Source organism: Apaloderma vittatum, unplaced genomic scaffold (assembly GCF_000703405.1).
Source record: "Apaloderma vittatum isolate BGI_N311 unplaced genomic scaffold, ASM70340v1 scaffold6362, whole genome shotgun sequence".
Taxonomy (NCBI): Eukaryota; Metazoa; Chordata; class Aves; order Trogoniformes; family Trogonidae; genus Apaloderma; species Apaloderma vittatum.
The window spans coordinates 27,206-37,800 of record NW_009704058.1 but is presented as its reverse complement, the minus strand read 5'-3'; the positions used below and the strand labels follow the sequence as shown (position 1 = coordinate 37,800).

Sequence of the window (10,595 nt, the reverse complement as noted above, 5' to 3'; positions counted from 1 at the left end):
TATGATTCTATGATTCTATGATTCTATCTATTTAAAGTTCCAGCTGAAATTCCTGTAATCCTGTATTCCACTTTACCTTGTGATTAGTGGTTGTAACACAACTCATTTTCTTTTGATTTCTGATGAAAACGTACTTTCGAGAACGCAGCAACTCGGGAGGACCATGTTTCCTTTGCTGAGCTGCAGTGAAAAACTGCTAAAACACTGCACTGCTTGGTCAACTAAGCGTCACTGTAGTAATGTGAATATTCGTTGAAAGGCAGATGTTATGTATTCAGGCAATATCTAACCTTGTCTTCTCTTTTTTTTTAATATCAGACAAAAGCACAGATACTCCTAGCAATATAACTTCAGATACCACATTTCTTATTTTGAAAAAATTCTTTTACTTTTTCCCAGCTTGCCTTTCTTCCTGACTGTTTGCAGTCTCAGATGAGATTTGTTGCTTGTGGCTGACAGCCTGAAGGAATTATATGTTTTAGATCACCTTAGGAAGGTTGCTCCTCTATTTTGGGCTTTATTTTTTAAAAAAGCACCATATGAAGGCATGTATATCTTGAGAGCAGTAGGATAATGTTTAAAAGTGTATTAAAATTAAAAAGATTACTTCTGCATCCTTCCGCCTTCTTTTTGAAATGAGTCTTCACCACTGAAAAGGATGAGGTAAGCAGATCCGGAAAAAAAACTGTAAAATCTTTAAATCACACAGAAAGTGCTAAGTAACTAACTAAAAAGTGGTGCAGGTACCTTTGCAACTGCTGTGTGCCAAACATTTCCTAAACCTAAGCTTTAAGTCTTGGAGAGAACAGGTCAGGCTTTGTGTGGCAAAAGGTTAAACTAGCACATTTTCTACTGTAGTTGCTCTTACAGACTAAGACTTTGGAGGAAAATCCATGAATGAAATCTACGAAACTATTTTGTAATTCACATAATGGCAGGCCACCCTCTTCCATAAAATCCACCTCGCCTTATTCCCACAATGGACACTGGTGACTACTCAGAAGCTTCTTCCTGTTGCACAAAGTAGAGGAGTGCCTGTCTAGGAAAGGCCAGTAATGCCAGCTGTTCTTTTTCTAAAATATTTTTGGTATAAACAATCCAGATAACATTTCAGGAAGTGAGTCAGACGTGGTGTTTGCAAGGTCAATATGCTCTGAATGTAAGGTTTTACTGACCGAACAGATGGAGCTTGGTCTTTGCTCCCTGGAGGGACATACATAAGCTTTGTTTGCACAATTTATGAAAGTAAAATAGTATTCAGTTCTCAAGTTCCAGTGGCACAATGTTGTATCAATTCTGTCACCTGAGACTAATTAACAGTGGACAAATACATCTTCGCTGCAAGAAGGAGACAAACACACATGGAAAGTTTGCTCTTGCCACCCCTTCCCCTACAGTGATGGCCAGGTGAAGAGGATGCCTGCTCTTCTCTAACCAGCAGCCACGTATTCTCTCTTTAAACCATTCTGCACGCATGTTTTCATGACCATTACTTAATGGCAAATCAAATCAGAATAGTCTTGTAAAATGAACGGACTTAAAATTCCAAACAAAGATCCCTTCATCTCCCTTGGGAGTGGTGGAGATGGAGGATGGAAGCAGACCCACTTCTACATTTCTCCTTGTCTCACCAAAATGCACTGGCAAGTCTGAGGTATTTGCAGGTGGGTTGTCTGTAAAATAACTCATCGCTTCTCGTGACTGTACCCCAGCAGAAACTACCCTGCAGATCAAAGGTCTGACTACCTATAAACTGAATTCCACTGTTTCGATGCAGCAGGTAAGACTTCTCAAAATATTTCAGTTCTGTTCCATTTGATTTAGCATGATCCACGGGGAATTTTGCCCGTAAAACCTTTGTAAGCACTTTCACAGCCTGTGAAATACTTGCAAAAACCTGCCTAAGAGCATCAGTGGTTTTGTCTTCATGCTGTGTGGCTGTTTTGTTTGAGTAGATCTCAGGATGACACAAATCATCCAACTGATCAAAACAACTACAGCCAACAGGACTCAGAGTTTAAATCAAACTACTTAGCACGAGGGAACCGCTTTTCTTCTCTGCAGTGGGTAACACCAAAATCCTTCACCCTCCTCCTCACCCTCAAGCTTTGAACCATCCCCTACACTTCTGTGGATGCTTAAAGATGCTCTCTCTCTGGACTTTGCTACTGAAGTTCTGTCAGGTGGTGACTAATTGTAGTACAACTGCTGTTTTGCACACAGATCGCCTTCTGGTTTTTTTTGGAAAATCATGTATTATGAAGCAGTGAATTCTAACTGAGAAGAAGAAAAGGCTGAGGTAGTAACAGCAGGCAAGCTTTACCTTTGGGTCATGTATTCCGGAAAGTTCTTCATAGATCTTCTCTCCTACCATGACAGCAGCTAGATTGGCTGTGTATGTGGACAAACAAAACAGGCAGAAAATAGCCCAGAGATTCATTAAAAATCTTCCAGTCCAGCACTTGGGGGGTTTGATGGCAGCTGTTCTTCCAAACAAGATGGCATAGCAGACGTTTAGGGCAGAGGAGAAAGAGAAGACTTTGTTCCTATTCCTTCCCTTGGGGGTCATCCCAAAAGGACTTTTCCACTCGTATAAGGTGAGGAATACAGCTGTGATGTGGAGAGCAACAAATATCCCCAGCCACATAGTCCAGTGGAGCGGCCACATGAAGGCTCCAATAGGAGCTGCCGTGTCTTTGGTCCTCACCAGGATGCCCAAGCTGGTTGAAAAGAAAGGGCTGGTGAAATCAATCACTTGGCTGCGGGCAGTGTTGATGCTAAATGACGTTACTGCCATGTGAGCTGTGCCAGCAAGAAGGTCTCCCACGAGCCCTGTCCAGTGGCCGTTCTTCCACGCTCCATATTTCCCATCACCAACAATGTACAAATCAAAATCAAAATTCATATCCTCAGCTAACTTCTCCAGCAGGTCGATGCAGTAGCCATAGCAGCACTTCTTCAGCTCAATGGGAACAGTGTCATTCCCTCCTTGAAGGGTTTCAAACAAGTTATCCAGCACAGCTGAGTCACTGGTCAAAGGATCCAGGCACAGCTGTCCTGCTGGGCAGAGACCTTCATCATCCACATCTCTTGTAAAGACGAACGGGTGCTCTATGAGAGTGACCACCCTGAGGTGCAGCCGGGTGGGGTGTTGCGTGTGATCCTTATGTCTCTGGGCCTGCTCTGGCCATATCCCATAGTCCATGACTATCTTTCCTTCTTGCCAGCTCCCCAGACGAGTCCACATCGGGTTCCCGACAGGGTCATGCTGCAGATTCCAAATGAAGAAGTTGTTTTCCGAGCTGACAATGGAGGAGCCTTTCACCTTAATGTGGCCGCTGAGACCATCAAAAGTTGTGTTGGCTAAAAACCTGTCGGATGGAGAAAGCAGAGTAATCAGGAGCAGACAGCTGAAGTCAGCGTGCTCAGGTATGTGCAGAAACTATAAACTTCTGTTTGAGGGGATAGAATGGGAATGGTGTTGAACATCTGCATCATTAATAGCTTTCCAACAGCACGAAGAACAAGCCACTTAACTGATGACTAAAGTACTTGGGAATGATCTCCTACACATCTTACCCAATGTGAATTAAAACTCTTCAGGAAAGATATTCCTTTTACTTACTAGAAAATACGAGTGCGAGAACACAGATTTTTTAAGCTACATTTGCCTCATAAATTAATGAAACATAGGTTAATTCTAAGCTGAACCCACCAGATCTGTAGCTAGTTTTCTTGACAAAAATATCTATGAAAATGGAAGAGTGGAAAATATGTATGAAATATCCTCCCAAGAAAAATCCTATAATCTCACTAAGATCTAGCTTACATAAGAGAGGCTACTGAAGTGCTGTCAACAGCTTTCAAGCACTCTCAAGTGAACCGATCTGGATTCAAAAATGCAAATTTGGCTTTGGTAAACCACTCTCAGCCACTTCAGAATGAAGAAAGGGGCACAGTGAAAGATCGCTGCTCTAGGACCGTCAGTTTTAATTCTAGCCAAAGAAAAAAAAGGTAAGTTTCTTAAAATATCTGCAGAAGTAATGTTCTTAAAAGTGCAATTTTGACACCGTACCAGATCTCATGAAGTGTGCCAGTTTTGCCCTGCATGTTTTGCATTGAGATTTCTGGGCTTTTACTATTCCAGATGCACACAACAAAGTTAAGTACTTTGTTTGTACTGGGTGGTGACATTTTCTAGTAGTTGGTTCTCCCACTGTGTTGAATTCAGCTTCTGGTAAATCATCATCAAAGAGGCTAAAATGATATGGATAAAGGAGCATGGAACTGAAAAGGAAATAAGTGTTAGAGGGAGAAAATCTTTTTTAGTGCAAACACCGTGTCCAGCTGAATTGAAGTCTGCTAGTGTGAAAGCTGCTACGCATTTTGCGGGGACCATGGAGTGACCCTATGAAGACTGTAGAAATCTTAGTGTGGTAATTCCATTATAAACAACTGACCTAAATTGCTGCTGATACGGTGTAAGGTAAGTTAGGCACGTATTTTTCAGTAAGAGGCATTCAGAAGACAGCCTATTTAGCTGCCATGGTGGAATATAACACCTCACATCAGTTCTGGTAAGTGGATGATGCACGTATTGAAAGAGGTATAAAGGCTCCAGCTGCCATTCCAGCCTCAGTCAGCAAGACATAAACTTTAAGTAGTGTTAATTCTTTATCAATAGTCAGAGTGGGTAAAAAATAACCTTAAATTGATTTGAAAAGAATAAATCTGCAGCAAGTGTGTGTGCATGCATACTTCTGCCCCGTCTCTGCTCTTTGTTTTGATGACTTCTCATGCTTTTTGGTGGAGTTTCAGCAATTAAAGCTCTAGACTATGTATGTTTCAAGATCATACCAGATTTTGTCCTCAGCAAAGTTTATATTTTACAAGACTAAATAATATAGTTTTGAGTGTGGTTGTGTGTGGGACAGCCTGCTCTGAGATCACAGAATCACAGAATGTTGGGGTTTGGAAGGGACCTCTGGAGATCACCCAGTTCAACCCCTGCCAGAGCAGGGTCACCCAGAGCAGGTCACACAGGAATGTGTCCAGGCGGGGTTTGAAAGTCTCCAGAGAATGAGACTCCACACCCTCTCTGGGCAGCCTGGGCCAGGGCTCTGGTACCCTCACAGGGAAGAAATATTTGTTTATGTTCAAGTTGAACCTCCTGTTTGCCAGTCTGCACCCATTGCCCCTTGTCCTGTCACTGGACATCCCTGAGCCTGTTCCACGATTTCACCTGTCAACAGACGTGAGGCTTACCAGTCTGTAGTTCCCGGAGTTTTCTTCGCTTCCCTTTTATTTAAAAATGGGGAGCGAAGGTGATAAAACCTGGCCCTGAAAATTATGCCTAAAAACGCACGTAGATCTTTATAAATGGAATAGATGAATAAATGTGGTTCTCACTATTAAAATCCTTTACAACTTAGTCAATGATACAGTTACCTTCATTAATCAGTGGTGCCTGTCACTATTTGACTAGCCCTTTCCTCCTACCCTGTGTTTCATATTTGGTGGTGTACTTTCATGTTTGTGTATGCAAACATTATCAAGATAAAGTTTATAGGGGAAGGCAATCTCCAGCACTGAAGAAAGATTTATGTGCCCATAAACTTACCTCATTTTTATGTCTTCTCCACAGTCTTTGTAAAAAATCGCACAACCTCTCTGTTACAAGCCTTTCCAGGCTTATACGACAGTAACAGTAAAACCACTGCGTGTGCAGATGGGTCTGTATGTAAAATTATGACAGTATTGTTTAAGCGTGAAAAATAATGCTAACAGTTCAGAAACTGCCAAAATGGAGGGAGAAGAGCCATTAGATGGAAAAAGGTGGCAAAGTTCTGATTAATTTGTCCCCAAGCCCTTACTACATCCAAATGCTGCAGAGCAGGGGCTTTGGGAGTAGCTGAAGCTACGGAATAATGCATTAGATGTATTTTCTGCAGGTAGAATGAGAACAACGAGATTCATACACTGTGTTTCGCTGTAGAAATAACTGTGCCCATGAGGGCAAACCAAGCCCTCTCTGCCTGTCCTGTGGCTGGATTGTGCTGGAAGCGGTTACCCAAGAGATTTCGCAGCATTTAAAGGTATGACTTCCCGACCTTATCACGTTAGTGGCTCACTTCTGCAGCTGATTTGCAAGTTCTATATTTTTGGTAGTGACAGGTTATTAATCAAAATAAATGAAAGGAGCCATGTGGGAGACACATTGAACAACACCTGGTTTTACACGTGAGTAGCTGTGGATGCGCACTGGCACACAGTGTACGCAGCTCTAGTGAAACTCATGCAGGGACTTCCCTCGCTCGATAACTGTAGGCAAGAGACCAGAGGATCTGACTACAGTACTTAAGCCTGAAATCTCCAGTCTAGATCGTGGGGAGTTACAAGTGCTGAGCGCTGCACAGACACATTGGCGCTATCTGAGCAGCGTCTCTTCAGGAGGGCTGCTGACACATCTGTATGGAACAGCGATGTGTACAAATTTCAAAATGAGAAGGCCAGATCCTCAAGTCTAAATTTCCTTGATGCTGTGTCAACACCTGTCAGCCGACACAGTAATGGGTTGTGATAGCTGGATCAAAGCTTAACTTGCTTATGCTTCACTTTGACCAATGATTCCAAAGTGTGTCCCTTACTCATTTCAGATTTATTTGTTTTTCATGTGCTTGGTTGTAAGAACCACCCATTAGAGCTTTAGCAGTACTGCCATACTCTTGCAGCAATATCTTTGTAGTACCTTTAAGAATTACTTAATAAAAGGGTTTCATTTTATTTCAAGCCTGATGTCTTGGTCAATCCACATCTTTCTTGGAAATTTACTAGATCCAAGAAATAGAACAGGCAAGCAAATAGCAGGTTGTTGAAACTGTGCAAGAAGCAGAGTTAAAGCTGTAAGACTAATTAGAGCTATAAGACAAGATTAGGCTTTGAAATTTTAATGCCTTGTTCCTTCAACAAGGATACTCCTGTGAGAAGGCAGGAATAGACCAGGGAATTGATCTCACTGTAAGAAGGATGAAGGGTGGAGTCTTACAGCAGTATGATCTTCAGGGCGTTGTACATCTATATGGATATAGATCCATGCCCATATTCATATGGATAAAAGCACACTTTATCATGGGCCAGATCTTGGTCGTATTCACAATCATTACTCTGCTCCTGGGTAGTATTCCTGTAGGAATACTTTCAAGAGCTTTGATTTTGCTTTCCTTTTTCTTTGTCCCTTCCTCAGCCCTCAGAAAGTCTACTGGTAAAACTACTGTCCTCAAATATTTGTTGCTTCATGAAGGCTCTTTCTGAGTTTTACTTTTCAGGGATTTAGGTATGATCCAGTTAAAATACCCAGAATAATGAGACAAGATGAAAATCACAAGTCAGTGGGGATACTGCAGGCCAGCGCAGGATCTATTCCCAAGCCTTGGTTTGCTGTTTGGAAAACAGAGGAGTTTTAGCTGCTAAGTTATGGATGAGTTCTGACTAAGGAACTGCTAGGGTCTCAAATGGTTGTTTTGAGTAGTACATTACCACATTATGGTAAGAATGCATTTCAGGTGTCATTTAAAACAAACCTGCAAACATACAAAAAGCTTCAAGATCCCCGTTCGGTCCCCATGTGTTGCCTGATGTAGTTGAGAGGCGTCCCTGCCCAGGCCATTCTATGATTCTGTGATTTACCAAACTCCATCCAACAAAACCTGGTGTAGTGGTGGAAAAGCACGCAGCAGTCACTGGCTGCTGGTAAATCCACATATAATCATAGAATCATAGAATGGCCTAGGCTTTAAGGGACCTTAGAGATCGTTTAATCCAACCTCCCCGTCATGGGCAGGGATGCCTCTCAACTAGATCAGGCAACACATACTCAGCAAAGACTTTTTTTGTTTGTTTTCAAAAAAAACCATGCAATTTTTCCTCTCGTGTGTTAAAAACCAGAGTATTTCTAGACATGAATCCCCAGGTGTTTTGATGGATAACTTCAGTACAGTCAAGTGCAGTGGTCTACAGGAGTAGTTCTAGGAGAAGCTGAAAGAGGAGCTTCGCACACTGAGCAATGGAGAGAGCATTTTGAGGTTCTGAGTGCTCTCACTACCAGCAGCAGCAGCCTCCCAGGTGGTCAAGGTGCATCTTTTTTGTTTCTTGTTGTGTACTAGCAAGGGCTCCAGATCTACTTTTATACATTGATTGTTTTGGTAATGCAAATACTTTTAGTGTTTTGGATTCTCTCAGGTATCTCAGAACCTCAGAGAATTTTACACTGTTCCTGACATTTCCCTTTTTACAGGGATAAACATAAATACAAGATACTCTGAGAACAGAGCCTGCAACCCAGCCTGTATTCACTATGGGATCTCTACTTCTGTGGAATCGTGTCTTCTTCTACAACTTGCTTAATGCCTTTCTGAGGCTAAGTTTAAGTTTCATTACTTGCCCAGAAATCACAAAGCTGGAGGAAATAAACAAATGTGTATATCATGGAGGGTCAACAGCATGACAGCTAAGCCACTGAGGGGAGGAAAATTATTTTACTTGTATACTGTGAATATCAAGTACACCAAAAAAAAAGAAGGAAAAACTTACTTTGACAAATACTGCCCTGAAGTGATATTTCTTTCATCCGTGTCCATGCAATTCATTGTGCTTGGGATAAGAGCTAGTTCAGGTTGAATCATGGTGGCTGCTGCTACAGCTCTTGCTACCAGCTCCATGGCATCCTGTACGTAATGCTCAAAGACTGACTGTGTGGTCCTGCCATGAGCGATGAGACCAAGCGGCAAACCTTCCGTCCTCAGCTCCTCCACGTTCTGTGAATCCCCAATAACCCAGTGAAGCTCTGGAGGCATCACACCAAACTGGGTGGTGATTTCAAAAATCCTCCGCGTCTTTTCCATGTCACATCCAAACATCACCATGGTAGACGTGGTGTCCTTGATGCTCTCCAGATAACCCTGTAAGTAGTTCAGAAGGTCACTGGTCGAAGTGAGGTTTGCTGTGATGTTTATGATGGATCCCAGGTGGAACTTGGAGCTCTGTTGTGTGAGGAAGAGAAAATCGGTGATGTTCCACTCTTCCTGGCACAGCATCAGGCTGAAGTTATACCAGTTGCTCATCGCAAGGATTGAGAAAGTCACATCAGCATCAGAACTAAGTGAGTTTTCTAAACTCATCTGCAGGTGAAGGGGATTCTGTAGTTAAAAATAAGAAAGACAAGTGATCAGAAATATGCTGGACCGAAAGTTAATAAGTTTGCTTAATTTTTATTCACTCATTTAGTTCAAAGTAAACACCTGTCAAACAAAAGAGAACTGCGTGAGAAATAGAGAAACTCAAACCCACCCAGCTTTAGCAGACAGTGATTCATGGTCCTCCTTGGCTAGATTTTGAGTCAACTTCAGTAGGCACTAATGAGTCTGTTTCCAAGCATCTATATTACTTTTACCCCATTTGTAATTTTGGATTTCTTGGCATTCTCAAGCAGAGCTCTCCCTGTTTTCATAATAGGGACATGAAAAGGTATGCCCTTACTGTTCAGGTTCAAACTTGGTGTTAGTGTTTAAACTCAATGGATGCGGACAACTTCTTTAGTAAACAGTAAGAAAAATAAAGAGGAGCCCTTCATTCTTTTCAGTATATTTTTTTTGGTAGTTGGGGGCTGTTTTTACAGAGACATATGAATAACCTAATTAAACTGATCAGAATCTACAATCAGTGCACGTCACGTACTGCCAATAAAACAGGAGAAGATTGGTTCTTTGGTAAAGGACAAGTTGCTGAATGCACAAGAGGCTAAGATACACAGGCTGTGATTTCTGAGCTGGAAAATATTTGATAAATAAGCATTCCATACTCATTTTTTCCGTGTCATTGATCATATAACAGAACTGAACTCATTACATTTCCCGACACCATTGTCCTTGGCTTTATCTTTTCCAGAAAAGGAGGAAGGATGTGAGGTTAATCTCTTAAGGCAAATGTTTCTTCCCTTCTTATTTTTTGATCCATAAATACATTTTTCCTTATGCTTTTTACTCCTCCTTTAAGTTAGAACATAGGAAGTTCCACCTCAACACGAGGAAAAATTTCTTCCCTGTGCGGGTGCCGCAGTCCTGGCACAGGCTACCCAGGGAGGGTGTGGAGTCTCCTTCTCTGGAGACATTCAAAACCCGCCTGGACGCGTTCCTGTGTGACCTGCTTTAGGTCACACCGCAGGGCGGTTGGACTGGATACTCTCTAGAGGTCCCTTCCAACCCCCAACATTCTGTGATTCTACGAATCTATGAATCTATGATTCTGTATCTTATCCTACGGAGGTATCTGAATTTTCATAGGTACCTTAAATTTTATGTTTCTGTCCATTAAGTTACTAAACACTTAAGGGCTGTTCTTAATTTTCTTACATTTTCAGTAGTTACAATATATAATTTATGAGAAAACAAATCACTAGCGTGTCTAAAGTTGGTATAAAATGCTGTCATTTCAATTTTAATAGTATTTTATTGTTCATTACAGGCTCTAGTTTGTATTGATCTTAGAAATGTCATTCTGAATTTGGAATAAGATGATTATCATTCAATTTACACTTTTAT

General features: G+C 41.7%; 1 protein-coding gene across 1 annotated transcript; it reads right to left on the bottom strand.

The window, feature by feature from the left end:
• Positions 1–2,323: 2,323 nt before the first annotated feature.
• Positions 2,324–9,194, bottom strand: LOC104267056 (glutamate receptor ionotropic, NMDA 3A; the record flags this gene model as incomplete). Its single annotated transcript, XM_009864881.1, has 2 exons — positions 2,324–3,371; positions 8,590–9,194. Coding segments are annotated over 2 exons (1,653 nt in total), but the record flags the coding sequence as incomplete, so codon positions are not given.
• Between the last annotated feature and the right edge of the window lie 1,401 nt (positions 9,195–10,595).